We start from the raw sequence: 27,958 nt of genomic DNA, 5'->3' as shown, positions 1-27,958 counted from the left end.
GGGGGGGGGAATATAGGAAGGAAAGGCGAGCTTTCTAAGGTCTACCTACACTCCCGCGCCGTATCGAAGAGGGCTTTCTGGAATTTAGGATCTTTTGTTTTGAAAGAGCTAGCTAGGAGCTTTCCAGTCCCAAGCATTATCCAGATAGATGCCCCCCCCTCATACTGCTTTCTCTCTATCACAGATCCAAAATAACAGATCTATCAATCCCTCATCTACCAAGCTATTCCCTAGATAGATACCTACCTACCTACCAACAGCTAGACGTTCTCAGCTACCTTCTCAATATGCTCTGCCAGACTAGGTATGTCCTTCGCTATGTTATCCGCGTGTGTTCCCGTTAAGCCGGCTTCGATCTGGCGCATGAGTTTTTTCTCTTCGTGCGCTGCGGTCTCGCCAAAGACCATATCCATATCTTCTAGAGTCTGTATAGGGAGTGTCAGTAGCGGTAATGAATCTATATTGGGTGAAGAATCGGTTTACCTTCCCCCGTGTCTCTGGGACGAGAATATAGGTGAAGCAGAGAGCTATCAATGAGAAAGCTGCGAAGAAAATGTATGTTCCCCTAAAATGCTACTTAGTTTGTGTGTAAAATGTTGACTAGTGCTTATAGTTACATACCATGTGATAGTGTTCAGCATGTCTGGAGTGACGAGACCAATGATGCTACGACAATAAGTCCCCTCTGTATCTCTCAAGAATAACAGGGAACTTACAAGTTGCACATCCATGTCGTCGATGTTGTGATTGAGATCGCCTTCGACCGAATTGCCAGGTTGAAGATCTCAGAAGGCAGGACCCATCCAATCGGGGCAAAGGAATACGAGAAGTTGATATCGTAGATGTAGATGAATGCGATGCCAACCCAGCCAGCAGCCTTGTGATTGACAAGGTCCTTTCCGTACTTGCCAATGATAGCGCCAACAATGACTAAAGAGATCGTATCTCCCACAGCTCCAGCCATGAGCAATGGCCGTCTTCCAACCTTGTCGATGAGGAACAGCGCGGGTAGTGTGCTTAGACAATTCACAATGCCATAGACTCCAGTTGCGAGCAAAGATGTCGTGTTTCCGTTCAATCCTAGCTGCCCAAAGATGGTTGGGGCGTAGTATATCATGGCATTGCAGCCCATGAATTGCTGAAAAAACATGATGCAACAGCCAACCGCAAGTCGTCTGAAACTCGATTTATTCGTCAGGAGACTGCAGTACTGCATGACTTGGATGCGGGATTTAGAAGTATTAGGGTAATTCGTCATCACAGAATGCTGCTCGAACATCACCTCGGTTTTGATCTCAATATACTCCGCTGCCAAAAGTGGATGATCCCTGGACTGGCGCCGCAGTTTTTCCAGAGTCTTAATGGCATCTTCGTCTCGGTCTTGTTTCATTAGCCAACGTGGTGATTCAGGAAAGAACAGCACTCCGATGCCCAAGATAATTGCCGGTAAGATCTGAAGAGCAAAAGGGATTCTCCACGATGCGTCACTCTGTCCGGTGCAGCCGTTGGGTCCTACATCACGCGTGGGGTCAAAGGTCGGGTCGCTCGCGGTTCCGCCGGTGTATGGAATATCGGGAGCACATCGAGTGCCGCCAATGTAATGAGTTCCGTAATCAATCCAGTAGGATACCAAGATGCCCACCGTTATGGCCACTGGGGAGAACGTCTAGTTAGATTTGCGAAGGCCGCTACTGGAGCACATGAAATACCCACACTGCTGGAGGACCACAATACCACCACGAATTTCTGGGAGCGAGACCTATAATCTAGGCGTTAGGCACCTTTAACTATAGTATACAGAAAGGACAAACCTCAGCCATATAAAGCGGCACCACCATGGTCAAAATACCAATTGCCAGTCCGGCGATTGCTCTCCCTGATGTAAAGAATTAGCCCATCTGGTATACATAATGGTATGACACTCGATCCGGGTAGACTGACCAACAAAGATCATCGGAATATTGACCGCGCCTGCTTGTATAGCAGAGCCGATCAAGAATATCACAACAGCAACAAGGATTGATCTTTTACGCCCGATGCTATCTGCAATGGGTCCATTTGCTAATGAACCAAGCCAAGCAGCTATGTCCTGTCAGCCTGATGTGATATCTAGCTGAGGATGAGAGCAAGCATTACTTAACAGAAGTGTTGAAACGAACCAGCCTTTGAAGCCACTGTCGAGATATATCCGGGGGAAAGCGACTCCGAATGACTCCATAGTCAAGATTCCTGAGACTACGCCTTGATCATATCCGAACAGGAGTCCTCCTAAGGAGGAGAACTATAAAACTATTGATCAGCATATCTCCCCGACTTTGAATCCAGAAAAAGGACTTGGAAAGGTCCTTACTTACTAAAGCTACCCCAAAGAGATAAGGATTAGCTATGATCGTCTTGTAAGCACTCTGCTTTGGCTTCTGTGCCAGGACATCTTCAACGGACGCAACAGGTGCTTTATCGATCTCGTCCACCATCCTAGATACGCAGCGACTCGCAATGAAGTGAGAGTGTGAGAGTGTGAGACAAAGTTAGAGTCGTTCAGCGTCCCGGCCTTCGATAGCTATCTGACCCTTGATCCTATTGTATGTAGCCTTTTTGTAGGGAAGAAGACCAATACATATGGAGGAGTTGGACTTGAACATATAAATAAATTTTTGTCCATTACCTACGATCACCGGATGTGCCCTCCCCTCTGGATCCCCGCTTCCCCTTACCCCGCGTATTCAGCATCCTCCGCACGCTGAGATAGCCCGACATAGTGATGCTGGCTAGAATGCGAGAAAAGGCGTAAAGGATCTACGTTCCTGTTGACCCTTACTCTGTAATTCCTTACTAATACTGTATACACATACGATTAGCTGTGGATGGTCGTCTTAGGTTGGGATAGCTTCATTTGGGGCTGGTCCCGTCACCTAGCCTGGCATGTTAGACGTTGAACCGCGGCGCAAAGTATAATAATTAATGAGAAATAATCGACCGAGCTCGGTGTTGATTCGCCCGTCGCCGCAGATCTAAATTCCTGATTATTACCGTAGGAGGCTTGTCAAGATGCAAGACTAAAGCAGTTGCTCGGCTGGTCTAGACAAGGATCATTGATGCTCACCGCTGTCATTGAAGAGTGGGATAGATGCCCAGATCCCACAAAGTGTAGCGTTCCACTAATTCCTAGGAGACAGGATTGCGGAGAGAAGGTTGCGGATCTCTTTCCGCACGCGCCTCTCCGGGGTTACCCCAACACGGAGTGTGGTCAAGCTTTGGACTAGTCCGAAAACAATTGGACATTCTGGCACGAGACAACAGACATATAGAAAAAGATTTTTGTATCTCAACCGCATTCCGTCAAAACACACTGGATGCACATGGAGTTGAAGGAGAAATAACTAAAGTTGGATTATTCTCGGTTATGATTCTTTCAATTTTTTTTGTCCGCCTCCACATACCTTCTTCAGGTCCATGTCGTCCCGCAGCGCGACGGTAATTGTTCGAGAACAATAGCATCCCTGGAAAACTAATCAAGTACACGCCCCACAATGTCACCTTGACCTTGTATCTAGACGTGGATTTCGGAGCTGTAGAATCAGAACACGCCAGAAGGGACTCGAAGGCATCGGGCATCAGTGAAAACATAACCGCGGCACCATCAAGGCCACTATGACCCCAACACTATTGAATCAAGGAAAGAGCATAAGCAGTCCTCTGTAAATATGAACTTCGAGGAGGAACAGACGCGAAAGGACTTTTAGATCCACAAGGTGGACCCTGAAGCAACGAATCTAGATGAACGATCCATGCTGCAGTACAAGGGCTATAAGTTCTGAAATCTTATACATAGATGAACGATCATGAAACGGGAGCCGCGACGCGGGTGAAAAATGCGTGGTAGTATTGGGAGCTATTCTTGAAACAACTATCTCAGAACGAAATATGATATTCTGGAAAGGAAACGTAATGGTAGATACCCCACTCCACTTGGGATACGAAACCGTAGGGCCGTAGGCAGATCATGAAAATAGACTAAAGAGATGGGGGTTGGAGATTGTGGGTCATCCAAGTCTTGTTCAGAGCTGGTCCCTGGAGGCACTTAAAATTCTGACCATCGAAAGAAAGAAAGAAGCATCGTCATGGGTGGAACTCAATTCAACCCGAATCAAAACGCTTGAGAGAAACGGGGAGAGAACGGATCAGCAACCGTGGATTCAAATATTCTGCTGCTCATCGTTCGCCCGCGCCTCACGTCTTTTTCCAGACAAAGAAGCCTTCATCCTTTCCGGCAAAGCTCGGCATGGCAATTCTGCATACTAATTGCCAGTTGGGCATCTCTTTCTCGAACCATTCCTCGACTGTGCAATCGCTGAACCCCGTATACCTATTAGCATTCTGGGTTCCGACAACTACTATCGTGTCCCCACGATATGCCTGGACGACCCTCTTCGTGAAGGTTCCCGCTGTAATCATGTATACCATCAGTAAAATCCTTCCCTTCCCACCGGCATGCCTTTTCAGGTATTCAACCCCATCGCTCTTGACCGTGTCGGAAATCCACATAGTTCGATATTCGCTGGCCATATTATCCACAGCAACAACATTGAGCTTCATTCGGCGTAGCATGTATGTCCAATAACCATTCCCACTTGCCATGTCAATTATTCCCTCTGCACCAGACTCGGCAGTCAGTTGGGAAACGATGAACAGAGCCTCGTATGTGGGGACAACACAGCCGAAATGGTGATAGAACACTGGAAGGATAGGGTGTGTCATTTTTGCATTGAGCGGATCCGCATATGAGGAGTGTGGGAGAGGTCCCAAGAAGGAGGTGAGATGGCACGAAAGTACCCAGAGGTCATAGTAAGGGTTGACATGGGACTTCGATTTCGGGACCTTGAATGCGGGAGGGATGCGCCGTGATTGAAGGTATTTCGCAACAGTTTCTCGAGGGGAGGATTTCTTCGCATTGGAGGCGAATGAGGTCAAGGACTTGGAGGAGTCGGTGGTGGGGGAGAAGATCGAGGTGTACGCTGTGATGTCTGCAGGGGCAACCTTGGAAGTCAGTCAACACCACCGCTCTGCCTCCACAAGCCCAATGGGGGGTGGCGGACGTCAATTTGCTGTCCATGCGATTGGTATTTGTATTTCAGTATGCCCGAGTTGACCTGCTCTTGGATCTGCGGCATGGCCATCGCGAAGGACTCGGCTCTGTACAGATAGCCGTCGCCTGGAGGCAGTGCAAATGTTTTGGAGATGGTTTCTGCGAAGTCATTGGAAATGATGCCGTTCCAATTCTGAAAGATTTCATCGGGGGAGGGCATATTGTCTGGCATCCAGGTAGAAAGGTACAGCCTTGTAGATATCCGCTGCTAACTTGACGTACCTGAAAGTTGTGGGGCATCAGCTCACGTGCGTATTAAACCACGTGATTCAAATGACCATTCCATGGACGACGCTTTCACGCAGAATAGGACCCCTGGTTGGATGCTAATTGACTATTATAGTTTTGTTGTAGGCTGGAGAAAGAGTACATTTAATACAAATATACCTACCTAATTACCCATCCATGAACCCACTTGGGGGAGAGGTAGGATATAGGTAAGTCTTTGAAAAAGCATCGAATACCTCTGGGCAAGAAGCTTTCTATTGCGAGCTTCGATTTTGCAGGTAGTGAGCTGGTTATTCTGGTGGTGGGCCAATGCTCTTTACCCAGGTTGTTTCTGACCTCTTCACGGCATTCTTGGTTGCATAGACAGTATCCACATAGGTAACTTGGAAACTTCAGCTGTCTCTATATACGCGAAGTACATACAGTATTCTGAGAGTCGAACAAGCTAGTTTTCTGGGTTGGTGATGTGATATGGGTTGCATAGCTCCCTTTAGGGCTTTGCATTCCCCTTGATAACATCTCTCAACAACTTCAACGCCTCCACGGCAAACGCAATCATGTTCGCCTCTCGGTCACCGCCCAATCCAGTTGAGAGCTCTCTTTTATACGTCCCATGCTCTGTAGCGACAGCTAGTGCAACGTAACCACTAATTTCACCATCAGTTTGAGAGTTCCAAGAAAGGGGATTTGTTAGGGGAGGAAAGGCAGGAAAGAATATGCCCTCCTCGCCCCCAGTAGAACTGGTTAGGCTTACGGTGTTCTGTTAGGAGTATCTCCTCCAGTTGGTCCGGCCGTGCCCGACTCAGAAATCGTGTACGTGCTTCCCAACTTCGACCTCACGTTGCTTGCCATGCCGGCTACAATGTCAGTTGTTGGGCCTTTGTAATTGGTGATGTTCTCCTGCGTCCAGCCAGCAAATGCAACACGTGATTCGAGGGTGTACACCTGTCCAAACATGTGAGTGCCTGCCTAGAGGGCTCTCTATAACACGGAGAGGGGCAAAAGGAGCAAACATTACTGACCGTCAGTCCACCCTTGTAGATGGCACTCGCTCCGGGAGCGCTGAGCAATGAAGCAGAAATGATTCCGCCAGCTGCCTGTGATCCATGTCAGCAGGGTCTCAATGGTAAGCAACGGCCGGCCTGTGCAGGTGCCAATGCGTGCCCCCGTCTTCTTGCGTAAGAAGCCATACAAGTCTTCCTTGGAAGCGGAAAAGCGTGAGGCTGAAGACTGCGGCAGCAACGAATGCAGAGAGGAAACAAAGGATACGTACAGTCTCGGCCACGCTGACAGTCTCATGTCTCTCCTTCAAGAGGGCCACAACCTCATTCACAATCGGTCTCACGCTCCGAGGTGGGAATTCCTTTGCTTCTGCCATTTTGTCGTAGCTTACAAATCTTCTTCTTGATACGTTTCTTCGCTTCGATATGTGTGTCTGAACACTGAGCAACGGTCTGCACTGTCGTCCAAGAGCAGGGATGGGAAGAAGAGACCTCAGATATATACCAAGATGGTAAGGAGTAGTCATTGACTCATTGATTATTGAAAAGCCGCTTTTGTAGTGTCAGAGATGGGAGAAAGCCCAGGCCGTGAGAGCCGAGGATCAATCAGCAAACATGACGTTGAGAGGAGGGGAAGGCCGTAAAGGCGGGGTGGGGCGGGGCGGGGCACTGTCAATGTTTTTAGCGGCGGGATCCTGCAGACCACAACAGCTCATGGGTTGCTTCAGAAGGATTATGAGAGAGTCATAGAAAGAATATCGTGTTTGTTCAGGAGATTGTTCAGGAGACTGTTCAGGAGACTGTTCAGGAGACAGCTCAGGAGATTGTTCAGGAGATTGTTCAGAAGATCGAAGTAGCAATAGATACCTTATGCTAACCAATGCCGTGATGCAGACAGGTTTCCTCCTGACAATACGCAATCACGTTTATAATACAACCGTTTTGAATGCTATGCTTCCTTGGTTCCGTATTGGGAAATCATTATCAACTACGGCATAATGCCTCTCCAATCTTTAGAAGCAAATACTCCTTAACCTGTCGGCATCCGAGCTATCTAGACCAAAGGGCGATTTTGCACTTAAAGCAACGCTGTTCTGCTTCCAGGATGCTCTTGAGTTTTCAACAGCTGCTACAATTCTGAGGCCCTCGGTCATCAAGACATCGTTCCCAAATCCATGATGAACTCCCGATATCCCCAGGCCCACTCACGCGGTCTTTTGCGCCGAAGCTACATAACCCCTCGGCCATCATCCACTGACCGATACGGCCGTATAGCAGACCTCTATCCAGACTTTGATGGACTGCGCATCGATCCTCGTGTGGGCCAAGTATTCTTAGATGTGGGCAACGATGTCTTCAATGTCAGGCCAAGAAACTGGACCAGTGCATCAAGATTTCAAGACACTGCTGCAGAGCCTGAGCAATTAGTAGCGACATCGGAAATAGAAACCGCAAGAAGACGAGGTCAGAACATCAGAAACTTGGGCCGACTGTCTCCACGACCGGAATTCGTTGATGAATATGGCGAGAAAAGTTCCAAACCCGGGATTACTTACGAGAGGAAGGAAGCACTCCCTTTTGTCAGTGCCATGAAGGGGCTGCATCGCAAGCTTGAAGCAGCTAAGCAGATCTATATCCACTTTCAATCCGAATACGATACCGAAACTGAGTCAATCAAGAAATACGCAACCAAGGAGATATTGGAAGATCTATGGACTTCAAAAATGAGAAGCAAGAAAGGTAGAAGCGTCCTTCTTGAGGACCAGCATGGAGATGAAGATAATAGATATGGGTACGAAGAGAAATTTGTGGGATGGAAGAGGAAGATCGCTCAAGCTCTAGATGAAGTTCTCAATTCGTCCATCAAGAAAGGAACGCTGAATACTCCCAAGAACATCACCCGCTATCAATCCATGGTGCGTCTCAGAGAGAAGGTCTACACAGCAAATCGACAGATCTTGCCCTTGCTCGATGACGTCTCAAAAGGCCGAGAGTACTGTAAGGCATTGATCACCGAGTTGGACTTACTCAAAACTTTGATCAGTCCAGACCATGACAACACTAGAGAACTGTACAGGGGTGGTGACAGTGACGAGGTTGATGCATCTAGTGATATCGAGGATGGTAATAAAGAATCGGGGCAGTGGCAATGATGGAGCAGTGCACATGCCTGTTTGAAGCGTGGGGAGCTGCATTTTTCTTCCCCTGTTGCGTTGAGTTATGCTGGGTTGGACTGGATCGGTAGACATCATCAAGAAGATGGAACTATGTGTTGCAACAGAGGGGCGCTACCGTAACGGTAATGTTTCGAGTGCTTTGGAGTCGGGTACAGGATTCGGAATCGTAGCAATGCAAATCCATATTAGTAGTATCCTTTCTTCAAGGGCACAACGAGAAGAATACTCACCTGAGAGAAGAAAAGTTGAAGCGTCGTCCTCAACAGGATAATCGGAATCGAATTGTACCTGTCTCTTAGAAAACCGAAGTAATCCAAGAGACCAGCACGCTGCGTATTGCACTTAAGTGTCATGCTCTCGCACACACAATCTTCGCAACGGCCCTCCCATAGGAGCAAGCACTCGACCTTCTTCTCTTCTCGAGAGGAGAAGATACAAAAGGCGAGACTTGTCCTGCTTTTCTGATGCCAATTGCAGACGTGAGTTCACGCCAGGCCCTCACGGGCAGACCTGTTCACTCTTCCCGGAGGAAGAGGAACGAGGTGGTTTGAAGAGTACTCCGAATTTCTCATATGCATATTGAAGATCCGAAGATCTGATAGTAGTGACCAGAGGTCAAAACATATCTGTTTGTGGCATAGAAACGCAGCGTTGAAGAGGACGACGCTTGGAGGAAAAAGAAGAAGAGTATCTAAAATTTTCTTGAAGCTTTTGTTGTGGCTCTCGAATTGCGCTTAAAATTCTCTCGGCCGCCGTACCTAGAGCCATTGCCGTACCGCTGCAGCACAGGAAGCTCTTACGGTGTGCCGTACCTATATCAAGCTGGGGTTGTGGCTGGGGAAATGGAGACGAGCACAGCCACAACAGCTTTATTGAGACGATGACGCGGATTCCTCCTCGCTCGTGAAATGGAATATTGTAAACTCTTCCAATACTCCTCTATCAACAAGTCTTCTATCATCGCGGCACCATGTGCATAGTTTTTACTTGTGGGCAGCATGGTATGTCCCCTTTTGCGCCCAACCCTGCTTCGTCACACCTCCTCGGCGAGAGATCAGGTTGGCTAATGACATCTGAGTCTAGAATTCTCCTCTCAGCTTCAAGGCGCTGAAGGACTGCTTTGCCAGTGCCATAACTGTGTATGTTCACTATTTGAAACCCATATCCTGAGCATCTTTGCTGACCAGAATCAGGGCAACTGGTCGGCCTCGGTGGTCAAGCGTCATCCTTGGTTCACCTTCTGCTTCGTACCGGTCCTCCCACTCAGCATACACGGTTATGAGGATGTCATCTGCTCCATCTGCAATTTCGCACAGCCATTGGCAAACCGGGGCGACGTCCTCGAACAAATGCGCTTGATGCAGCAGAACGGAGGGGCGCTGCCCTTGCAGAACCGCGGTCCGCCTCCTGGGCCGCCTCAAGGTTGGGGAGGTGGGCCACCGAAAGAGCAGCCGCATATGCAGTATGGATGATGCGTGGGGTTCTGGAGAAGCGTTTGGGGTACAGGGAAACTGAAAGGCAGCAGCGAACTATCATAATCTTGATTGGAGGCAGAAGAGTTGGGTATCGGCGTTCCTAGGATAACCATCCTGCTGGGCCGGCGTTTGATGGGCGCGGGATGGGACGGGGGGTATGGGGATTTCTTCTCGGCCTTGCAATAATATATAATGTCGTTTCAACCAACGGAAATCACCGCTCAGCAGGGTAGCAGGCTCAGCTCCCGTTGTATCTGTCCGGCCGTCTGAAGGTGCGTGGGAGACATGGGGGTTTTCTTTCTCCTGGTGCTTTTTTTCCGCAGAGTCTGGCCTCATCTTACACCAGGTTGTGACCTCAGCGAGGGCCGTCTCTCGGTGTGGACGTGGACGTGGATATGGATGCATTGGATTTCTTTCTTTCTTTTTTTTTTCCCTTTCTTTTTTTCTTTTGCATGCTCAAGTGATCGTTTCTCCGCGAATTTTTGGTATCAATCACATGGCACGCTTCCTCCCCTTCCCTTCACTCGGGGGGTGTTATTCCCGGGGTGTTCCTCGTTTCTTTTGCATGTCCGCGCGAAGAGCAAATCGCAATCCGATGTATGTATATGTATGTGTAAGCCCAAGATACTGATTGTATCATTATCATTGCCATGATTGCCTTCCTGCGGGCTCTCATTGGCTGGCATATGCAGACAGCGATGTCGGACAGGGCTCAAGGAGTCTGGGGGCACGGCGGGTGATTGGGCGTGGGAGAGATTACCATGCGAGATTGATAATTACTACTCCGTAAGGTACGAGCCCTGTGGTAGTAGGCAAGGCGCGTTTGTTGGACTGTGCCTACGGAGCAAGGCGCAACTCCACTATTCAACCTCAGTACTTTTAGTCTCAGAGTCCCAGAAACTCAGAATCTCAGAGTCTGAGACTTCTCAGACCTCACACCTCGCAAGGCCCACACGGCAGTTCACTCTCAGTGCTGTGCGCAGTGTAGAGAGCGCCCTGCCCAGCCGCCCTAGTCGTGCTAGAGCGTCCAGCGCGGAAAAAGTTGCCCAATGCGGCAAGGGCCGTAATAGTTCGCAGTGCCGATCGGCTTGGTCCGCGCACCTTCATGATCCTTATCGCGGGGCCCGATGAACCGTGAGTCTGTGAGAGGTCGAGCAGCACATCTTTGGCGCAGGGGCCCTCGCCAGGTGGGGCATTTTGTCCCGACCCCCCGGTCCCCGTTGCCCCTCTTTTATTTCTTATGTCCTCTTATGTCCCTCTCTTATGTCCCTGATAATGTCCTCCCATGCCCTCCTCCGCCCTCCTCCCGCCCCTCCTCCGTCCCCTTCCGCCCTCCCTCCTTATCAGCACCGCTGCTTCCTCCCCCTCATCCAATCAGCGGCCGTCCCTGTTCCGCTTGACGATCGTGGTGTGTCAGCTTCCGCTCTCCCTAGGCCCAGTCCGCCAATTGCACTGGCCCCCCCGCTGAATACCTCGTGGGGATGCAGGTGCCGGCAGCGAGTTACAGAGCTGCAACATGCAACAGCCGATAGAGCCCCACGACCACACCCGACCTTATCTTTCTCTATCTCTGCTCGTCTTCCTATAATATCTGCCAACATTAATCATCGTGTTTTGTTCCTGGGGCGCCTTGCTCGTCGATGAGCCCCCGATACGACAGATAGGTAATGTTAGGTCGTGCCAGCCCGCGGAAACAAGAGAATATCTTGATCTAGGGCTCGATGCAGAAGCACCCGTTACCTAGTCTCTTCTTCTCCCTCCCCTCTCTTGCCTCTTCTCTCTCTCCGAAATAGGCCTCTTCATAGTTTTGTGTGGCGTCTTCTGCAATATATAACCCCAGGTGCAGTAGATCTATACATACGTAGAGTCAGACATACACACAATACATATACATATATATATCTCTCTCCCTCCACTCCTGTCCTCCCCCTTCTTCCCCTGTCTGACCACTTGTACCATTCTGGATCGCAAGTCTGCTTCTATTCACCCCGGAGACAGCGTGTAGACGCGATCCCTTCCTTGTACAGCCATTGAAACCCTCTGCTACCGGAGATGGCTGTTGCGCCTCCTCTCAATGTCGGTTGGGGATATGGAGTTGTCCTCGGCATCGGCGCCTTGTTCGCCCTGGGCATGGTAAGCTTCAGCCGCCTTCTTCACATCCCAACCACCCTCCGCTGACTTCGGACTCGTCCAGATCTTCGTCACGTGGTCCCTCAAGCGTTACAACAATGAGCTCCAGACCTCTGAAATGTTCAGCACCGCTGGTAGATCCGTGAAGTCTGGTCTGGTGGCATCTGCAGTCGTCTCGTCTTGGACCTGGGCAGCGACCCTGCTTCAATCTTCCACTGTTGCATACAAATATGGCGTTTCCGGCCCCTTCTGGTATGCCAGCGGTGCTACCGTCCAAATTCTACTCTTCTCCGCCCTCGCCATTGAGTTGAAGAAGAAAGCGCCCAATGCCCACGTAAGTTATCAACGTGAGGTCAATATCCCTGGAGAGGTTACTAACTGGTGTAGACCTTTCTGGAAATTATCAAGGCTCGATATGGCACATTCACACACGCTATCTTCATAACCTTTGGTTTGATGACGAACATCCTCGTGACCGCGATGTTGTTGACTGGGGGTGCCGACGTCGTCGCGGCCCTCACCGGCATGCCCACCCAAGCTGGTTGTTTCTTGCTGCCAATATTCGTGGCAATTTATACCATGTTCGGAGGAATTAAGGCTACATTCTTGACTGATTGGGTGAGCATCGAACGGCTCTAGTGGCGCATTAAATACTCATGCTCTCCAGGTTCACACCGTTATCCTGATCATCATCATCTTCGTCTTTGCATTCACCACATACGCCAATGGCCACATGTTGGGATCTCCTGGCGCAGTGTACGATCTTCTCGTCAAGGCTGCTGCCGCGCATCCTGTTAGTGGCAATGCTGAAGGCTCCTACTTGACCATGCGAAGCAAGGAGGGGGCCATCTTCTTCGTTATCAACCTTATTGGTAACTTCGGAACGTAAGTAATACGTCCATCTCGTATTGAAGTCGCTCTAATTGTTATCGCAGTGTCTTCATGGACAACGGATATTACAACAAGGCAATTGCCGCTCACCCCGTCCACGCTCTTCCGGGGTACATCATGGGAGGGCTTTCATGGTTTGCCATCCCATGGCTTTGCGCCACTACCCTTGGTCTTGCTGCCATTGCCCTTGAAAGCAACCCTGCTTTTCCCACCTACCCTCTACGGATGTCTGATGCCGAGGTCACGGCGGGTCTGGCGTTGCCGTATGCTTCCATTGCACTCCTTGGAGCACCTGGTGCGGTCTGCACCCTTCTGATTATTTTCATGGCTGTCACTTCAGCTACCTCTGCGGAGTTGATTGCCGTCTCTTCCGTCTTTACCTATGATGTCTACCAAACCTATATCCATCCGCTCGCTTCCGGCCGGAGACTGATTTATATGTCCCACAGCGCTGTGGTTTGCTTCAGCGTGGTCATGGCATGTTTCTCCATGGGTTTATACTACGGTGGCATCGGTATCTCGTGGTTGTACTTATTTATGGGGGTTATAATCGTACGTCTATTTCCCTTGTTCAGAAGGGTCCGGAAAAGTTGCTAATGATGGAAATTTAGTCTTCGGCCGTTATCCCATCTTCCCTCTCACTTTTGTGGTCTGGGCAGAATAAATGGGCAGCATCCCTTTCTCCGCCACTTGGAACTGCCAGTGGCATTATTACATGGCTTGTTACTGCCAAGACGACCTGCGGAACCATTGATGTTACATGTACTGGCTCAAACGACCCTATGTTGGCGGGCAATGTCGTGGCTCTCCTCTCCCCTATCATGTACATCGGGATCTTCACCCTGATCTTCGGCGTTGATAAGTACGATTGGGTTTCGATGCAAGAAATCCGCAAGGCAGACGATCACGATTTGGCCGACGCAGCGAATGTTGACCTCGAGCTCGTTCCAGGAGAGGCGACGGTGTCCGCCACCGAAGAAGAAGCCGAGCAAAAGGCACTCGCGCGCGCGTCTAAGATCGCAAAGACCATGACTGTCCTCATGGCTCTTGCTCTTCTCGTCCTTTGGCCGTTCCCTATGTACGGCACGGGATATATATTCTCCAAGCCGTTCTTCACTGGATGGGTGGTCGTTGGTATTATCTGGCTCTTCGGGTCCTTGTTCTGCGTGGGTCTCTTCCCTCTGTATGAAGGGCGAGTGGCTCTGTATGAGACCATGCGAGCTATCATTCTCGACATCCGTGGACAACATCCGTCCAAATTTCACCGCCCCGAGGCTACATACATCGAAGGCAAAGAAGAGGGTAGTAATGACGGCGCAGATACCCCACCAATGGGTAAAGATATAGACGGCGAGAAGACAGGCGTTGTTGCGCAATAATCCCATATCTTTAGATACTTGATTGGGTTTGATGAATAATTGATTAGATTTAAATAATTTACTACATTATGATTGGTTCAAAATTTGATAATTCTCCCCTTGTGGCCAAAAGTTTAAACATACCATGCTGTCTACCTCCCTGTTTGCCGCTGTTTTGATTTATAGCCAATAAGAGCGTACCGATTCAGGGGCTTTGGCGAGTTGGTTGATAAATGGTCACGTGACTCGACTAGTTTTTTCCAGGTTACCGCCAGATTTCGTGTAATCGTTCGGTTGGCCAACTCTCACGCAATCGTCGGTTAATCAGCGTATGTATTGGGTGAGGGAGGGCAATACGCAAAAACCAGCAATACGCAAATCCGATCATAGGTAGATCACGATAACAGAAGAGTTCCTTTTGACCTTAATATAGATAATTTCAAGGTCAAATGATAGCTCTATAAGAGGAGAGTATATAGATAGATATACTTTTACAAGGCACTAATCGTGTTTTATTGTCATGCCCTTAGCTTTTCTTAAAGAACTGTTTTTGATACCTAGGTAAGAAGTCTTTAATAATCTCGACAACAACTTTTTAAATAAGTCTAATTTCTGTCTTTTGATTACTATACAAAGTACCTAAGGTAATGAAAGGGGAAGTAAAAGACTCAGGCGGGATATGATCGGATTTGCGTATTGCCCTCCCTCACCCAATACATACGCTGATTAACCGACGATTGCGTGAGAGTTGGCCAACCGAACGATTAATGGCTTTAGGTAGGCCAAAGGAAAAGTGATTGATTTGCTTGTGGTGGTGAGAATGGCTGTAATGAATCGTTTACGTTTACTACTGGAGAGTCTTTCTATGCTCGCCAGAATTTATATCACAAGTGGGAGCCTCCCACGGGCCTTAAAGCCCCGTCGTCTGATAGTGACTGCGATAGTAAGAGTTAAGTTAGAGAATCCTCGCTGTCCCAATCTTTGATAAATTGATTTGATTTTAATCTGGCCAAAACCCCTGGCACTCTTATTGGTTACATTAAAGCAGTGGCAAACACCTCAGATAAAGCTTCGGGAAGCACGTGACTTGGGGCCCGTGCATAGTTCGGGTTTATATCGTATTTCAACATCGGCATCCATTTGCCCGGTCATGATCCATATCGCATAGTTACGTCTTTTTTCCGCTTTTGGTAGTAGGCCTAGAAAAGGTTGGTTTAGGAGAAATATAATTAACATTCAATACCAATCGCTATGGGGCCTCTTGGCTCTGGGACTGCTATCAAAAGAGTTGCAGTCATTGGAGCTGGACCTGGCGGGCTTGCTGCGGCCAAGTGAGCTGTCACCCTCGTCGCCTCGTCCCTATTCGTAGATCCACAGCTAATATTCCTAGATATCTCGTGGCGGAGAAGGCATTCTCCAAAATCCAAGTCTTCGAGCAACGAGAGAGTGTCGGCGGAGTATGGAATCCGGGAACAGACGAGAATGGGATGTACCGGGACCTGATGGTTCCAAAAACAAGGCCCAGTCAAGTGCCAACTCAACCAGTAGTGAAGCATGGCCCGGAAGGACCTACGGTCAAATACATCTCGCCGGTTTATGATGACTTGGATACGAATATCCCACATACGATCATGAACTATTCTGATTTCCCGTTCCCTAAGGGTAGCTCTTTGTTTCCTCATCATACTGCAGTCAGGGAATATCTTGAACGCTATGCCGACGATATTCGACCACTCATCACTCTGGGCACCCAGGTGATAGACGTGGAGCCTGTTGATAGTGGCAAGTGGGCAGTCAAGACAAGAGATATCAAAACTCAAGAGGAGAAGAATTCGACTTTTGACGGGGTCGTCGTTGCCAACGGACACTACGACGATCCGTACATACCAGATATTGCAGGTATCAGAGAGTGGAATTCGGCTTATCCAAAAGCAATAACTCACTCCAAGTTCTACAGGAGACCCGAGGAATATAAGTCAAAGGTAGCCTCTCCTGTTTTCAGTGTTACGGTATCACATGGAGCAGAAAGCTAATTGAAACCCAGAAAGTAGTCGTCGTCGGCAACAACGCATCTGGAGTTGACATATCCGCCCAGATATCAACAACATCAGAACTCCCCCTTTACATCTCCGTGAAAGCGGACTGGCCACTAACACCCACCAGCGATCCTACCACCACCATCCTACCTGAAATCTCAGAATTCATCATCCAGGATCGCGCCGTCCGCTTCACCAATGGCCATCTCCTCAAGAACGTCGACAAGGTCGTCTTCTGCACCGGCTATCTCTACTCCTTCCCCTTCCTCAAGCACCTCAAGCCACCCATCGTCACAACCGGTGAGCGTACAGAAGGTCTCTACCGCCAAATATTCTGGCGTCCCAACCCAACCCTATCCTTCATCGCGCTCCCCCAACGCATCGTCCCATTCCCCATCTCCGAAAGCCAAGGCGCCGTGATCGCGCGCGTGCTCTCAGGTCGTCTCTCGCTCCCCTCCTCCTCCGAGATGCTCTCCTGGGAAAAATCCCGGATCGCGCAACACGGCGCCGGGAAATCCTTCCACATCCTCGGCTTCCCAGCCGACGCGCAATACATCAACGATCTACACGCCTGGAGTCTCTCCGCGACACGGGATCCCAAGCTCGAGAACGATGGCGTCGGCAAGATCCCGCCGTACTGGGGCGCGAAGGAACAGTGGATCAGAGAACGGATTCCCGGTATCAAGAGCGCGTCCAGAGCCTGGGGCAAGAATAGACTTCAGATCACGACGTTGGAGCAGCTCGGATTTGATTTTGAGAGCTGGAAGATGGAGGGTAGGAGTGCTGATTGATGCTTTTTGATCTGAGGCTTTGGATGCATCATGGTCTTAAGGTACCCTTGCAGCTTCATTCTTCGTTTTACTACCTCTCTTCACTACTATATATACATGAAGACACGATCATGGTTAGAATTCTACACTACAGGGTTTGAAGACTAGATATTTGTTTAAGAACGTATATAGGAGACGAACGGATAGAAGCAATTTTATTACTTCCTGTTAGTAATAAATCTTGTGAATCAAGATGGGCAAAGTACCTCTTTTCCACTAACCTATCATTCCAAGTGACACGTTAGATTCTAAAACGTCAGCTAGGCTTTACAACTTATTGCAACCTCTTAAATCAATCAATCTTTATTAAGGACAGTGTACAAATACAGAATACAAACTTATAGAACAGACAGATACGGACATGTAACTACATAATCAACAATGTGCCTAATACACATCTAGTACCGGGCAGCATGTTTTGAGAAACAGTCCAATTCAATCGGATTCCAAAAGCAGACTCTGCTGCACATGCTGCACCTCCCATTTCAGGAAATCCTCTATATCATGTCCGAGATTGTACCCCATCGGGATAACTTCCTTATGTAGACATGAAGGAGTTAGATCCAGCATCGGACTTAAAGGTAGGCTTTCTACGGACTCACCATCCGTTTTTACGCCCTCGATAGGAACTTCTTCCAAGTCGTCTTTTATTACAATGTCTTTTCCCAATCTTCCCCTCCATGTCCTTTTCTGCGCGTTTCCATCCTTCAGATATACCTTGATCCGTTTCCTCTTCGGCTTTTCCTTCACCAGTCTTCCCACTCCGAATCCGAAATCAGAAAACCATAGCGTAATGTCATCCAACTCAGCCTCATCTAATTGAGCCTCGTCACTTCCCTCGTGATCTTCATCTGTTGTTCCCAAAATAGCTATTTGGAACGCTGTCCAGTCCAATGCTTCCTTTTCCAGAGACGATTTCTTTTTTCTCTGCTCTAGGCGGATAGGCCCGTGGCGAAATAGAGGAGACGTCAGAGTGAATGGTGTTGAAGAGAGAGCTATACAGCTAGGTGCCAGCCCCGGCTCGGTAGGCAGTGACAGACCAGGATCGGTATCAGCGAGGGCACTTTGCGGTGAGCTACTTTGTGGTAGGCTAAGCACCAGTGGGGAGATTTCGGGGATGGTTGGCAAAAAAGGAGCCCCACGGGAAGGTGGACGATGGTTTTGTCTATTTTTTGGGGCGGGAAAGCCGAGGTCTCTGAATACCATCCTAGTGTCACTGGCTGGTACGTTGGAAAACGTCGCATTGCCATCTCTGTACCTTTTGCCAGGAATATCTAGTGGAGGAATTGCTGGCGGTGGTAGGATAGGGCTCGGAAATGGAGGTTGATGGGCTTGTGCACGTATGCAAAAAGGGGAGCCGCGTGAGGGAAATGGATCCGTTCTGGTCGTTCCATCTATCTCAGTGCTATGTGTGGACCTCATTAGTGTTTTAGGACCATTTTCAAACGTTGCGACTTTCCTCAACTGTTGCATCCTACCCGATGTCAACATCTCGTCCACTTCTGATTTGAAAAATTTCCCACTGGAGATGTCAGCCATATTAGTCGTAGGATCTGTCCATCGCGCAAGTACACCTGAAGATGGGTGAAGTATGGCGCCTGACACTTCTCGTCCTAGCGAATGTATCTTTCCCCGGCGAAATATCCTTCGCTTTCCCTTCGACGCTGAGACTGGCTTCGGGATTGGCAAGCTCGGTTGCTTTCTCAAGACATCATGAGGGATCGAAGGAGTGTGATATATTGGAGCAGTGATATTTCTGTCAAAGCCATCTTGGATCGCAGCCTTCCTATCAGCTGGGGAAATATCACGAGCCTGGAGTGCTTGGCCAGTCCCTCGAACCAGTAGTTCCACTTTATCTGAAGATATATCCATATTTGAGTCATCCGTATTTTGAATGTTTTGTGTGCGCGTCCTACCATTGCGAAGAGGATCGATTGAAAGGGCTTCTAGGATATCTAAAGTCGCCTGAGTAGAAAGCGTGGTCCCTACAGATTCCTTCGTATCGATACTCACCGAGCATAAATTTGGTGAGCGCGAGAGAGGAGTTTCTGAGAGTACGAGGCGCCAGGTTCCGGCATCACTGCAGGTGGTCGTCGAGCATAATTTCGGGGGACAAAGGACCTCTGAGGCTGCTGGAGCCAACTCGGGTCTAGACAAAGAATCAATTGAAGCCGTATTCGCATCACAGTCGCAACTGGACAAAGAACTCGCTGACGAATGAGCAGTTGAAGTAGGTTGCGGTAGTGCTGGATATTCCGTCGATGAGCTACTGCTAGCCCTTCGCTGTGCTAGCGTAGCTGGCGAATTTTGTGATAACCATGATAATCTTCTGGAAAAGTGCGTGGACGATGTATTGTCTATGCGGTGAGACTCCACAATATCGACGGTATCTTCCAAACTGTCATTGCCACTTCTTCGATGAGGAAGCCATTGCTTGGTGCGCCAGCCGGTCTTTTGGAGCAACATGACGGGGGTAAGGCATCAGCTATGTATGTACTGATGCGGTAATCCAGAGGAGATGGAAGCTGGATAATGAGGACTATATTTCCGGATGGATTGGTGAACTCCTGCGCATGTCTGATAGGCTTGAAACCACGAGCTTTTCGGTATACCATAGTACGATATTAGATGTAAGCCGAGAGGTCAAAGCCGAATCTGTGGGATACTTGAATACAAACCCAATATCGCCCAATACGGCAGTAACTTGAAGAAGAGTATGTATGAAGCAGGAATGCGGATGGCGCGCTTGGCAACGCGTGTCACGGCGACTTGCTTACGCTGATAGTGATGATGCGCATGCATTCCATGCTGCGCCCAAGGAGTCAAGAATACGGTAGTCCACCTCGCAAGAAGCTTAGACCTGACGCTCTCAAAAAGGTTGCATTGCAGCCCCGCGGCAGCAGGATATACATATCAGCCTCTAGTCGAGTCCGATTCTCAACGACCGCCCAAAAGGGACCATTCCCTCCTTCGCAAATGAATGGCTGAGGATATATTAAGGAAACACCATGGATCAGGAGAACACGGCAGCACTCGCGGCCTTCCGCCTATCGGTTCTCCCATGTGGTGGCTCGAAGTGATACAATGGCGGGTCTGTGCATGTTCATCGTGATGTGTGAGAAGAGCAATGAGATTGTTCGTAGCGGCTAGATGCAGGACCTTCACTAGAAAGGGGACTCGAGCCAGAAACTGAACATCTACAAATGAACCGCTCTGATCCCCGTAAGGGTAGGGTCTGGGCAAGGCACTAGAAATGTTGATGCGCTGCTGCCCCCTGGGCCACGGTTGGAGAAGCCCAGCGACAGCAAGGACATGATTAGCGGACTTCCGGAGGAGGCCGACAGCTTTAGACGACGAGCCAAAGAAGGAGAAATTAAACAGATGTTGGAAATTGATACAAGGAGTATCTCATCTGAAGGCACAAACCCGCGACTCCGCGAGCAATAAACCAGGGGGTCTTATGCGGCAGGCTGCAGCACTTGGATGATCTTTTGAGCCCATAAAAACCAAGGGCTAGGAGAGGATAGTCTCTGACATTTGTGCAAGTAGTATTGTTGCGTATGCCGTTGCAACTAGGAGAATACTTGGCTGCTGAACTTGATAATTGGGGGTAAGGGGGTAGTTGATGGTGATAAACCCCGCCAAACCTTGGATATTTTAAGGGAAGTTGCAGGCACGTGACTTGTATAAGCACGCATACTTAACTTTAAGTAGATCTGTATGTAGTAATCTACATCTTCCAAAGACACCCTGAATAGAATTTCAAGACGCTGACATACATACAGAGTAAGGTACCAAGTACCTTATGAATATTGTGTCGTTGTCTTAGGCGAGCTGACAATCACATGATCGATACAGCTGGATTTGCCGCAACACGACATTCAGTGCCACGACAAGAACCAGCCTCGAATATATAAACAAGATCCTCACTCACTCTTCTCTTTATGTTGTCGTCCGATCTCTGTTACTTGTATTTTGATATCGTGGATGGAATCCTAATCGCACAATGAGCCCCTCCAAGTACTAGATCCACACCTCCGTCGTCGACAATAGACTCGACTCGACTCGACTCGACTAGAGCCTCCTCGAACAAGTGTTTAGCTCGCTGATGGAGCTGCGGTCCTCCAGGCAACGGAAACGAGAGCAGCGGCAACTCCTGCACTCGGTTGATGAATAATAACATGGTATTTTGTTGCCCGTGGCAGACTCGCTGGTAAACATGCTGATTGCAAAGCTCAAAAAGGCTACGTAACGGTATCCATTTTTCACCTTCGGTCCTTCGCAGCATCCACCTGACAAATACATCATTCGCATTTCACGGCTGTCTCTCCTGAGTCCGCACTCTATGTCCGCAGATCTTTCGGAGATACGCAGAGATAGATGGATCGGGGGCGAACTGCGAAGAAGAGCGCCATAGGCCCATGCCATATATACCGTACCATACACAACGTGCCCGTGCCTCATATATCAATCATGTCTAATGATTGTGCATGACATGTGGCATGTCGCTTGCGCAGAAACCGGCAGACGTTGTTTTGTAATCATGAGCGGCGGCGCGTAGTGGTGGGCGGTGGACTGGCGCTTTAACAGTGTTCCGTCATGGGCAGGGCATGGGCATTATCTTGCTCGAAATTTCGATGCCGACTACTCGACGATATGATATGTAAGCTCTCCTTATTGGTCTCGGCTACCTATTCCCCTCCATAGGTACGGCGGGGCAGGTATGTCTTATGATATATAACCAGGTATTTGCTGCTTTTCTTTGTTCTACACTCCGCAGGACTCCCTTCAAACCGCACACTCACAGCCCAATCCTTAAGTAACATACATAACACCGCGACAATGGTTCAGAACAAGGGTATCTTCTTCAAGAAAATCCCAACCGGACTGCCGGTGCCGGGGGAGCACCTGGCCGTCGAGACCCGACAGTTCGACGTCGAGCAAGCACCGCCGGCTGGTGGGTTAACGACCAAGAACATCTACGCTTCCTTCGATCCTTATCAACGAGGCCGCATGCGTGAAGCGCACATCAAATCTTACGTTCCTGCCTTCACGCTGGGCAAGCCCATTGACTGCGGTACTGTTGCCAAGGTCCTCAAGTCGGACAACCCAAAGTTCAAGCCAGGAGATCTCGTACACGGAGGCATCCCATGTGAAGAATATTCGGCTATTTCCAAGGAGCAGGCGGACTCATTCAAGAAGATAGAGAACCCATACAACCTTGACCCCATGGTTTGGACTGGGGCATTGGGAATGCCCGGATTGACCGCGTACTCCTCGTTGTACGAAATTGGCAAGCCTGTCAAGGGAGAGACCATTTTCATCTCGGCCGCTTCAGGGGCCGTTGGTCAATTAGTTGGCCAGCTTGCAAAGCGCGAGGGGCTTCGTGTTATTGGGTCCGTTGGCTCTGACGACAAGTTAGACTTCATCCTCAATGAACTGAAATTCGACGGGGGTTTCAACTACAAGAAAGAGAAGCCGTTGGATGCCCTGACTCGCCTGGCACCAAATGGAATCGATATTTACTACGAAAATGTAGGCGGCGAGCATCTCGAGGCCGCACTGTATGCTCTGAACGACTTTGGAAGAATCGTGGCTTGTGGAATGATCAGCGAATACAACAGGCCCGATGAGGAGAAATACGGCATCAAGAACATCTGGTTGATTGTATCAAAGCGGTTAACAATGAAGGGTTTCATTGTATACGATAAGAACATGGGCCCGGTGTACGAGAAAGAGCGGGATGAGAATGTCAGCAAGTGGCTCCATGAGGGCAGTATCAAAGCGAAGATGAGCGTCACCGATGGTATCGACAATGGGCCGGAGGGATTCGTCGGTATGTTGCAAGGCAAGAACTTCGGAAAGGCTGTCTTGAAGATTTCGAATCTATAAAAGGTTGGTTTTGATGCTCCAAACACACTGCAGTTGTGCTGATATCTCTTTTCAGTAAGCACTAAGCACTAAGCACTAAGCCCTATGGCAACGACCATCCTCCCAATCACGACATGCAGTACATATCCTTGGCTTCCCGGGTATTTAGTAGTATTCGTGTAGGTATCCATGAATAAGAAAGGCCACCCCGCCGCTAATGCGGAGTCCAATGGCTAAGTCCAATTGCTTCCATTTTTGAACTCAAACACCGAGTTATGTGATCAGGCGTGTGACAAAATATTCCCCCAAGCGAGCCTTCCACTGTGAGCTATTTCCAACGCCAAGCACGAAAATGAGATCCGAGTGAACTCGCTCTACCAAATATGCTGATATTGGAATCATTCGAATCTCCACCGTGGGGTATTGCATGTGAACCTATCTACTGACTTTCCATTGTCCAAGGCCGACCCCGCTTTGTACCGTACATAATAGGAAGACTTTTCATTTCATAAATAGTATAAATCCGGGCAGCATTATTCTTTCCATTCTCACTCTTCACATCTGCCAACAATACCCCTTCGCGTCGTTGTGGCAACTACCAACCAGCTCTCATTCGTCCAAGCCATGACCATCTATGAATACCATTAGAACATACAAGAACCCATGGGAATGCGTCCTCCTTTTCCCATCCTGTATCTATCTATAATCTCTCTACCCCAAAGAGTAGATGGAGAATTCAATATGTCCCATCACCAACTACCTACCTACGCAACCATGACCTCACTATAATCCATCAGATAATTGATTGATTGTATCCTCGCCATAACGCATTCCCTGATATTCCACGGCGGTATCTTGATACATACCTCTGAATAGCATCCCCTACTTTTACTTGATGACAGGATCATTCATTCATTCATGAGTGATATTTCGAGAGGTATTAGCTGCGTTGTGTCATGAAAAGCTGATGAACGAACGAACCAAAGGATTGATTGATGGATAATCTCGAATATCCTCGAGTTTCCATACTTATAACATGTAATAAAGTAGGTTTGAAACTTCTCATCAAGTTTGAAATCGGGATTGTAGGGATTTGATGCGTTTTGTAGTAGAAGGTAAGGTAAGGTAAGTAAGTGATTATATCCGTCTAACGAACGAGTCGTTTATCGGCGTCATCCTGTAAACAAACACACAAGATTTACTCTAGAGAGAGGAAGAAAGCTAGGTCTTTGAAAACTATGATCTTGATCGTTAAGAAGATGTAGATAGGAATGGAGAGGTTTGAAATGTATATACGGCATGTAAAATGTTGTGATAGTCGGACTTATAACGGTTGAACTTCAATGTGAAAAGGATGGTCTTGTTGAGCTCGGGACTTTGCGGCTTACAAGCCTTCCTGGGTTGACAGGATGGAATAGCATGTATTGAATACTACAGACCATAGAAGTTCACACAAAGGGGCGAAGATGATGTTACTTCGAGGAACGAAAATCACATAGAACCATTCCCATCTATTTACTACATCAAGAGCACATACAATCTGCACGGGGAATAGCTCGAGACACTACCCCGGCATTTTCCTTTTTATGTACTGCACCGATTCTTGGACCAAAAATAAATACAATCTCCTTCATAGAGCCCTAAGCAGTCCAGATCCTCTTGATAGCCTCTGTGACGCCAACATCGTTCGTCTCGAACTCGTACAATCCGACGCCAACCAACACTGTCGCAGCTCGGAGTCCCCACCAGAAGAGCAATCTTATCTTGGGCAATCGCTTGGACGGGATGTAGTCGATGACGAGGGCCTCGAAACCAATATGTGAGTGGATGAGGATCGCTCCGCAGAGGATAGCGTCAGTCATGGGGTTCAATGATCCTGATGCGAAGGGGGCGATCGTCAAGGGAATGAGAGAGGCAGAGATGAGACGCTCGAATGTCCAGTGGTAGGAGCCGTGGGATGGGTCTGACGGTGGGACTGGAGCTGCGTCGTTGACTACAGAAAGTTAGAAGGAGCTTGACGTGTCAGAGGCAAGAATGCATACCAGTGCCGTGAATGGACTCTGCGAGATAGTTAGCAATTGGATTCCGGCGCGGGGGCGAGAAGTGTCAAGCTTACGAGGCAGTGGAGGAAGAATCTGCTGGCGGCCACCTGCGTGGAACGCTGCCACTCGCATTGAGCTGGGCAGAGCATCTTTGGCAAAGGCACTGCGCACTGCCTGTCTGGAGAGGACGGAAGCGGCTGGCTTGCTGTGGGAGACGCCGGCGGCGAGCTTTGTCGAAAAGGCGCGCGTGGAGGCAGAGGCCAGGCCGGTCTGCCTGAGCAGTGCTGGGCGAACAAATGAAGCCATCGTGAGCAAAAGGTTCTGGAGCAGCTGAGATGTTCTTCAACAATTGATCATGACCAAAGGAGCATCTGAATGTCGTCGCTGATTCCCGGAAGCAATTCCTCGGCTAGCCGTTGGCTTACCTAAAGTAATCGGGAGAGCGCTGATTGGTCGAGAGCTAGCCTCGATAAATCTGAAGGGAACAACCGGCATCCCAATTCCAATGTCACGATCTTGACTTCAAGTCACCTCTAAAACCGCCCCATCTCCTCCCCATCACATCTCCCCCCATGGCGTCCCGGCGATTAGCTTTGAACCTCTCCCAGGGGCTGCGTGGCCGCGGTCTGAATGCCGTCGCTCCTCTGAAGAGAGGCTTTGCGACCCCTGTGGTGAAAAATGGCGTGAAGACGGAATCAACAACGCTTTCCAATGGCTTGACGGTAAGCCTGAATGCTGCGACAGGGCAAAAGCATGGCTGCTGACTTGCCACAGGTTGCTACTGAGCACTCGCCCTGGGCGCAGACGTCGACGGTTGGTGTTTGGATTGATGCTGGGTCTCGCGCGGAAACGGACAGAACCAACGGCACAGCTCACTTCCTGGAGCATCTTGCCTTCAAGGTATGCGTCAATTGAGCTCGAGGACATCGCATTAGCAGCTGACAGCGGTACCAGGGCACCACCAACCGAACGCAACATCAATTAGAGCTCGAGATCGAGAACATGGGTGGCCACCTGAATGCTTACACATCAGTAAGTGATGATGCTCCGGGACAATGGAACCTCTACTGATCCATCGACAGCGTGAGAACACCGTGTACTACGCCAAGGCCTTCAACTCTGATGTTCCGGCGACTGTCAACATCCTCTCCGATATCCTCCAAAACTCGAAACTCGAGACCCAAGCGATCGAGCGCGAGCGTGACGTGATCCTGAGAGAATCCGAAGAGGTTGACAAGCAACTGGAGGAGGTTGTGTTCGACCATCTTCATGCGACCGCTTTCCAAGGACAACCTCTGGGACGTACAATCCTGGGTCCTGCCGAGAACATCCAGAGCATCCAAAGAGACGACCTGGTCAACTACATCAAGACCAACTACACTGCCGATCGAATGGTCTTGGTCGGTGCGGGTGGCGTTCCCCACGAGCAGCTCGTTGAGCTTGCTGAGAAGCACTTCTCTGGCCTCCCAACGCAACCACCTACCAGCGCTGCCTCTGCCGTCGCTGCGGCCCAGAAGCGGAAGCCCGACTTCATCGGCTCGGAGATTCGAATCCGTGATGATACCATCCCTACTGCCAACATTGCTATTGCCGTGGAGGGTGTCAGCTGGAAGGATGACGACTACTTCACTGCTCTGGTTACTCAAGCTATTGTTGGTAACTGGGACAAGGCTATGGGCAACGCTCCTCACGTTGGTAGCAAGCTCAGTGGATTCGTCCACAAGAACGACCTCGCCAACAGCTTCATGAGCTTCTCAACCAGCTACAGTGACACTGGGTAGGTATTATTCAACGCTCTACTATGCAAAGCTAACGTTAATAGTCTCTGGGGTATCTACCTCGTCAGCGACAAGCTCACTCGCATTGATGATCTCGTCCACTTCACCCTCCGCGAATGGTCTCGCTTATCATACAATGTCACCGAGGCCGAAGTCGAGCGTGCCAAGGCTCAACTGAAGGCATCTATTCTCCTTTCTCTCGACGGTACCACCGCCGTGGCCGAGGACATCGGACGACAGATCATCACCACCGGCCGACGCATGGGTCCAGAGGAGATCGAGCGTGTTGTCAATGCTATCACTGAGAAGGATGTAATGAGCTTTGCTCAACGAAAGCTATGGGATCAGGATATCGTTATCAGCGCCGTTGGCTCAATCGACGGCCTCCTCGACTATAACAGAATTCGCAACGATATGTCGAGGAATGCGTAGGGGAGTCGACGGGTGGAGTGGTTGACTTTCCTCGTCGTGTATCATGTGTTTTCTCGGGCAGCTTGTTTTGTACACATAGAGATCCTCTTCATAAAAATTTTCCTATCGTGTTGAATTTTTTGTGAGGGCGTCGTATGTGTAGTAGAGATATAGATGCCTATAGAACTAAGGTCGGAAAGTGTAAGTAAAGTGTCCTTTTATATAGGTATTCAAAACTGGCTAGACATGAGACAAGACTGCCCTGGGTTTGATATCACCATTGTTCACGTGATATATAGGCTTGCATCCAGAAGAATATCCACTCCTCTGACCAGAAACGTCTAAGGTACTTCTTTTATCTAAACCCTACCTACAACTCCTCTTAATAATCCCATCTATCTAGAAGACCTGATAAATCCATTTTATTACCTTGGGTCTATCAAGCGCCGTGGTAGTCGATTTGAATCATTCAGGCGATGATGTGTTATGTTGCAGGGAAACAAGATACAAGTTGGTAAGATGAAAAGATACCTAAACAAACAGCCGGAGAATTATTAGATAGTAAGGCAATATGTTCAGTATAT

The 27,958-nt window shown here is 49.0% G+C and overlaps 12 protein-coding genes across 12 annotated transcripts; 6 read left to right on the top strand and 6 right to left on the bottom strand.

Annotated features, from left to right (window-relative positions):
• Window positions 1-96: 96 nt before the first annotated feature.
• On the bottom strand, window positions 97-2,474 carry M430DRAFT_69873 (hypothetical protein; the record flags this gene model as incomplete). Its single annotated transcript, XM_024869460.1, has 9 exons — window positions 97-425; window positions 484-565; window positions 622-666; window positions 717-1,653; window positions 1,714-1,759; window positions 1,812-1,876; window positions 1,942-2,082; window positions 2,137-2,281; window positions 2,355-2,474. The coding sequence occupies 9 exons, from the start codon at window positions 2,472-2,474 to the stop codon at window positions 261-263; spliced, it is 1,746 nt and encodes a 581-aa protein (XP_024717016.1). The 3' UTR covers window positions 97-260.
• A 1,326-nt stretch (window positions 2,475-3,800) lies between these two features.
• M430DRAFT_61780 (hypothetical protein) lies at window positions 3,801-5,306 on the bottom strand (the record flags this gene model as incomplete). The annotated part of the gene is made up of 2 exons (XM_024868946.1): window positions 3,801-5,037; window positions 5,097-5,306. 2 exons carry the CDS (start codon window positions 5,304-5,306, stop codon window positions 4,231-4,233), a joined length of 1,017 nt encoding a protein of 338 aa, XP_024717015.1. The 3' UTR covers window positions 3,801-4,230.
• Window positions 5,307-5,864: 558 nt separating this feature from the next.
• M430DRAFT_31328 (hypothetical protein) lies at window positions 5,865-6,752 on the bottom strand (the record flags this gene model as incomplete). The annotated part of the gene is made up of 4 exons (XM_024866030.1): window positions 5,865-6,021; window positions 6,129-6,319; window positions 6,397-6,471; window positions 6,648-6,752. The coding sequence occupies 4 exons, from the start codon at window positions 6,750-6,752 to the stop codon at window positions 5,865-5,867; spliced, it is 528 nt and encodes a 175-aa protein (XP_024717014.1).
• Window positions 6,753-7,223: 471 nt separating this feature from the next.
• M430DRAFT_37414 (hypothetical protein) lies at window positions 7,224-8,743 on the top strand. Its single transcript, XM_024867121.1, has one exon. The coding sequence runs from the start codon at window positions 7,551-7,553 to the stop codon at window positions 8,526-8,528; it is 978 nt and encodes a 325-aa protein (XP_024717013.1). The 5' UTR covers window positions 7,224-7,550; the 3' UTR covers window positions 8,529-8,743.
• M430DRAFT_187513 (hypothetical protein) lies at window positions 8,633-8,965 on the bottom strand. Its single transcript, XM_024863943.1, has one exon. It carries the CDS (start codon window positions 8,903-8,905, stop codon window positions 8,738-8,740), a length of 168 nt encoding a protein of 55 aa, XP_024717012.1. The 5' UTR covers window positions 8,906-8,965; the 3' UTR covers window positions 8,633-8,737.
• Window positions 8,966-9,453: 488 nt separating this feature from the next.
• On the top strand, window positions 9,454-10,161 carry M430DRAFT_187501 (hypothetical protein). The gene is made up of 3 exons (XM_024863942.1): window positions 9,454-9,553; window positions 9,636-9,691; window positions 9,746-10,161. The coding sequence occupies exons 1-3, from the start codon at window positions 9,523-9,525 to the stop codon at window positions 10,022-10,024; spliced, it is 366 nt and encodes a 121-aa protein (XP_024717011.1). The 5' UTR covers window positions 9,454-9,522; the 3' UTR covers window positions 10,025-10,161.
• Window positions 10,162-12,079: 1,918 nt separating this feature from the next.
• M430DRAFT_31326 (hypothetical protein) lies at window positions 12,080-14,427 on the top strand (the record flags this gene model as incomplete). Its single annotated transcript, XM_024866029.1, has 6 exons — window positions 12,080-12,160; window positions 12,222-12,491; window positions 12,545-12,775; window positions 12,825-13,042; window positions 13,093-13,600; window positions 13,660-14,427. The coding sequence occupies 6 exons, from the start codon at window positions 12,080-12,082 to the stop codon at window positions 14,425-14,427; spliced, it is 2,076 nt and encodes a 691-aa protein (XP_024717010.1).
• A 1,162-nt stretch (window positions 14,428-15,589) lies between these two features.
• M430DRAFT_147406 (hypothetical protein) lies at window positions 15,590-17,471 on the top strand. The gene is made up of 3 exons (XM_024863062.1): window positions 15,590-15,737; window positions 15,797-16,388; window positions 16,451-17,471. The coding sequence occupies exons 1-3, from the start codon at window positions 15,658-15,660 to the stop codon at window positions 17,231-17,233; spliced, it is 1,455 nt and encodes a 484-aa protein (XP_024717009.1). The 5' UTR covers window positions 15,590-15,657; the 3' UTR covers window positions 17,234-17,471.
• Window positions 17,472-17,707: 236 nt separating this feature from the next.
• Window positions 17,708-18,287, bottom strand: M430DRAFT_61775 (hypothetical protein; the record flags this gene model as incomplete). The annotated part of the gene is made up of 2 exons (XM_024868945.1): window positions 17,708-17,809; window positions 17,875-18,287. Coding segments are annotated over 2 exons (448 nt in total), but the record flags the coding sequence as incomplete, so codon positions are not given.
• A 3,638-nt stretch (window positions 18,288-21,925) lies between these two features.
• Window positions 21,926-23,264, top strand: M430DRAFT_187466 (hypothetical protein). Its single transcript, XM_024863941.1, has 2 exons — window positions 21,926-23,167; window positions 23,224-23,264. The coding sequence occupies exon 1, from the start codon at window positions 22,115-22,117 to the stop codon at window positions 23,162-23,164; it is 1,050 nt and encodes a 349-aa protein (XP_024717007.1). The 5' UTR covers window positions 21,926-22,114; the 3' UTR covers window positions 23,165-23,167; window positions 23,224-23,264.
• Window positions 23,265-24,783: 1,519 nt separating this feature from the next.
• Window positions 24,784-25,543, bottom strand: M430DRAFT_147399 (hypothetical protein; the record flags this gene model as incomplete). The annotated part of the gene is made up of 3 exons (XM_024863061.1): window positions 25,260-25,543; window positions 25,186-25,203; window positions 24,784-25,136 (listed from the first exon to the last, which is right to left on the bottom strand). Exons 1-3 carry the CDS (start codon window positions 25,489-25,491, stop codon window positions 24,784-24,786), a joined length of 603 nt encoding a protein of 200 aa, XP_024717006.1. The 5' UTR covers window positions 25,492-25,543.
• A 214-nt stretch (window positions 25,544-25,757) lies between these two features.
• On the top strand, window positions 25,758-27,395 carry M430DRAFT_109981 (hypothetical protein; the record flags this gene model as incomplete). Its single annotated transcript, XM_024861321.1, has 5 exons — window positions 25,758-25,907; window positions 25,960-26,085; window positions 26,140-26,217; window positions 26,268-26,962; window positions 27,008-27,395. The coding sequence occupies 5 exons, from the start codon at window positions 25,758-25,760 to the stop codon at window positions 27,393-27,395; spliced, it is 1,437 nt and encodes a 478-aa protein (XP_024717005.1).
• Between the last annotated feature and the right edge of the window lie 563 nt (window positions 27,396-27,958).

The sequence above is a fragment of the Amorphotheca resinae genome (genome assembly GCF_003019875.1).
Source record: "Amorphotheca resinae ATCC 22711 unplaced genomic scaffold M430scaffold_13, whole genome shotgun sequence".
In the NCBI taxonomy this organism is placed as follows: Eukaryota; Fungi; Ascomycota; class Leotiomycetes; order Helotiales; family Amorphothecaceae; genus Amorphotheca; species Amorphotheca resinae.
Note: the sequence above shows the minus strand (reverse complement) of the source record. Positions and strands in the feature narration are given on the sequence as shown.

Bases quoted from the DNA above. Each gene is read 5' to 3' on its own strand.
- M430DRAFT_187513 (XM_024863943.1), bottom strand. From the start codon at position 8,905: ATGACACTTAAGTGCAATACGCAGCGTGCTGGTCTCTTGGATTACTTC.
- M430DRAFT_187501 (XM_024863942.1), top strand. From the start codon at position 9,523: ATGTGCATAGTTTTTACTTGTGGGCAGCATG. The intron at 9,554-9,635 runs GTATGTCCCCTT...ATCTGAGTCTAG, and splicing joins TTTTACTTGTGGGCAGCATG to AATTCTCCTCTCAGCTTCAA. The intron at 9,692-9,745 runs GTATGTTCACTA...GACCAGAATCAG, and splicing joins TTTGCCAGTGCCATAACTGT to GGCAACTGGTCGGCCTCGGT.
- M430DRAFT_187466 (XM_024863941.1), top strand. From the start codon at position 22,115: ATGGTTCAGAACAAGGGTATCTTCTTCAAGAAAATCCCAACCGGACTG.
- M430DRAFT_37414 (XM_024867121.1), top strand. From the start codon at position 7,551: ATGATGAACTCCCGATATCCCCAGGCCCACTCACGCGGTCTTTTGCGC.
- M430DRAFT_147406 (XM_024863062.1), top strand. From the start codon at position 15,658: ATGGGGCCTCTTGGCTCTGGGACTGCTATCAAAAGAGTTGCAGTCATT. The intron at 15,738-15,796 runs GTGAGCTGTCAC...TAATATTCCTAG, and splicing joins GGCGGGCTTGCTGCGGCCAA to ATATCTCGTGGCGGAGAAGG. The intron at 16,389-16,450 runs GTAGCCTCTCCT...ATTGAAACCCAG, and splicing joins CCGAGGAATATAAGTCAAAG to AAAGTAGTCGTCGTCGGCAA.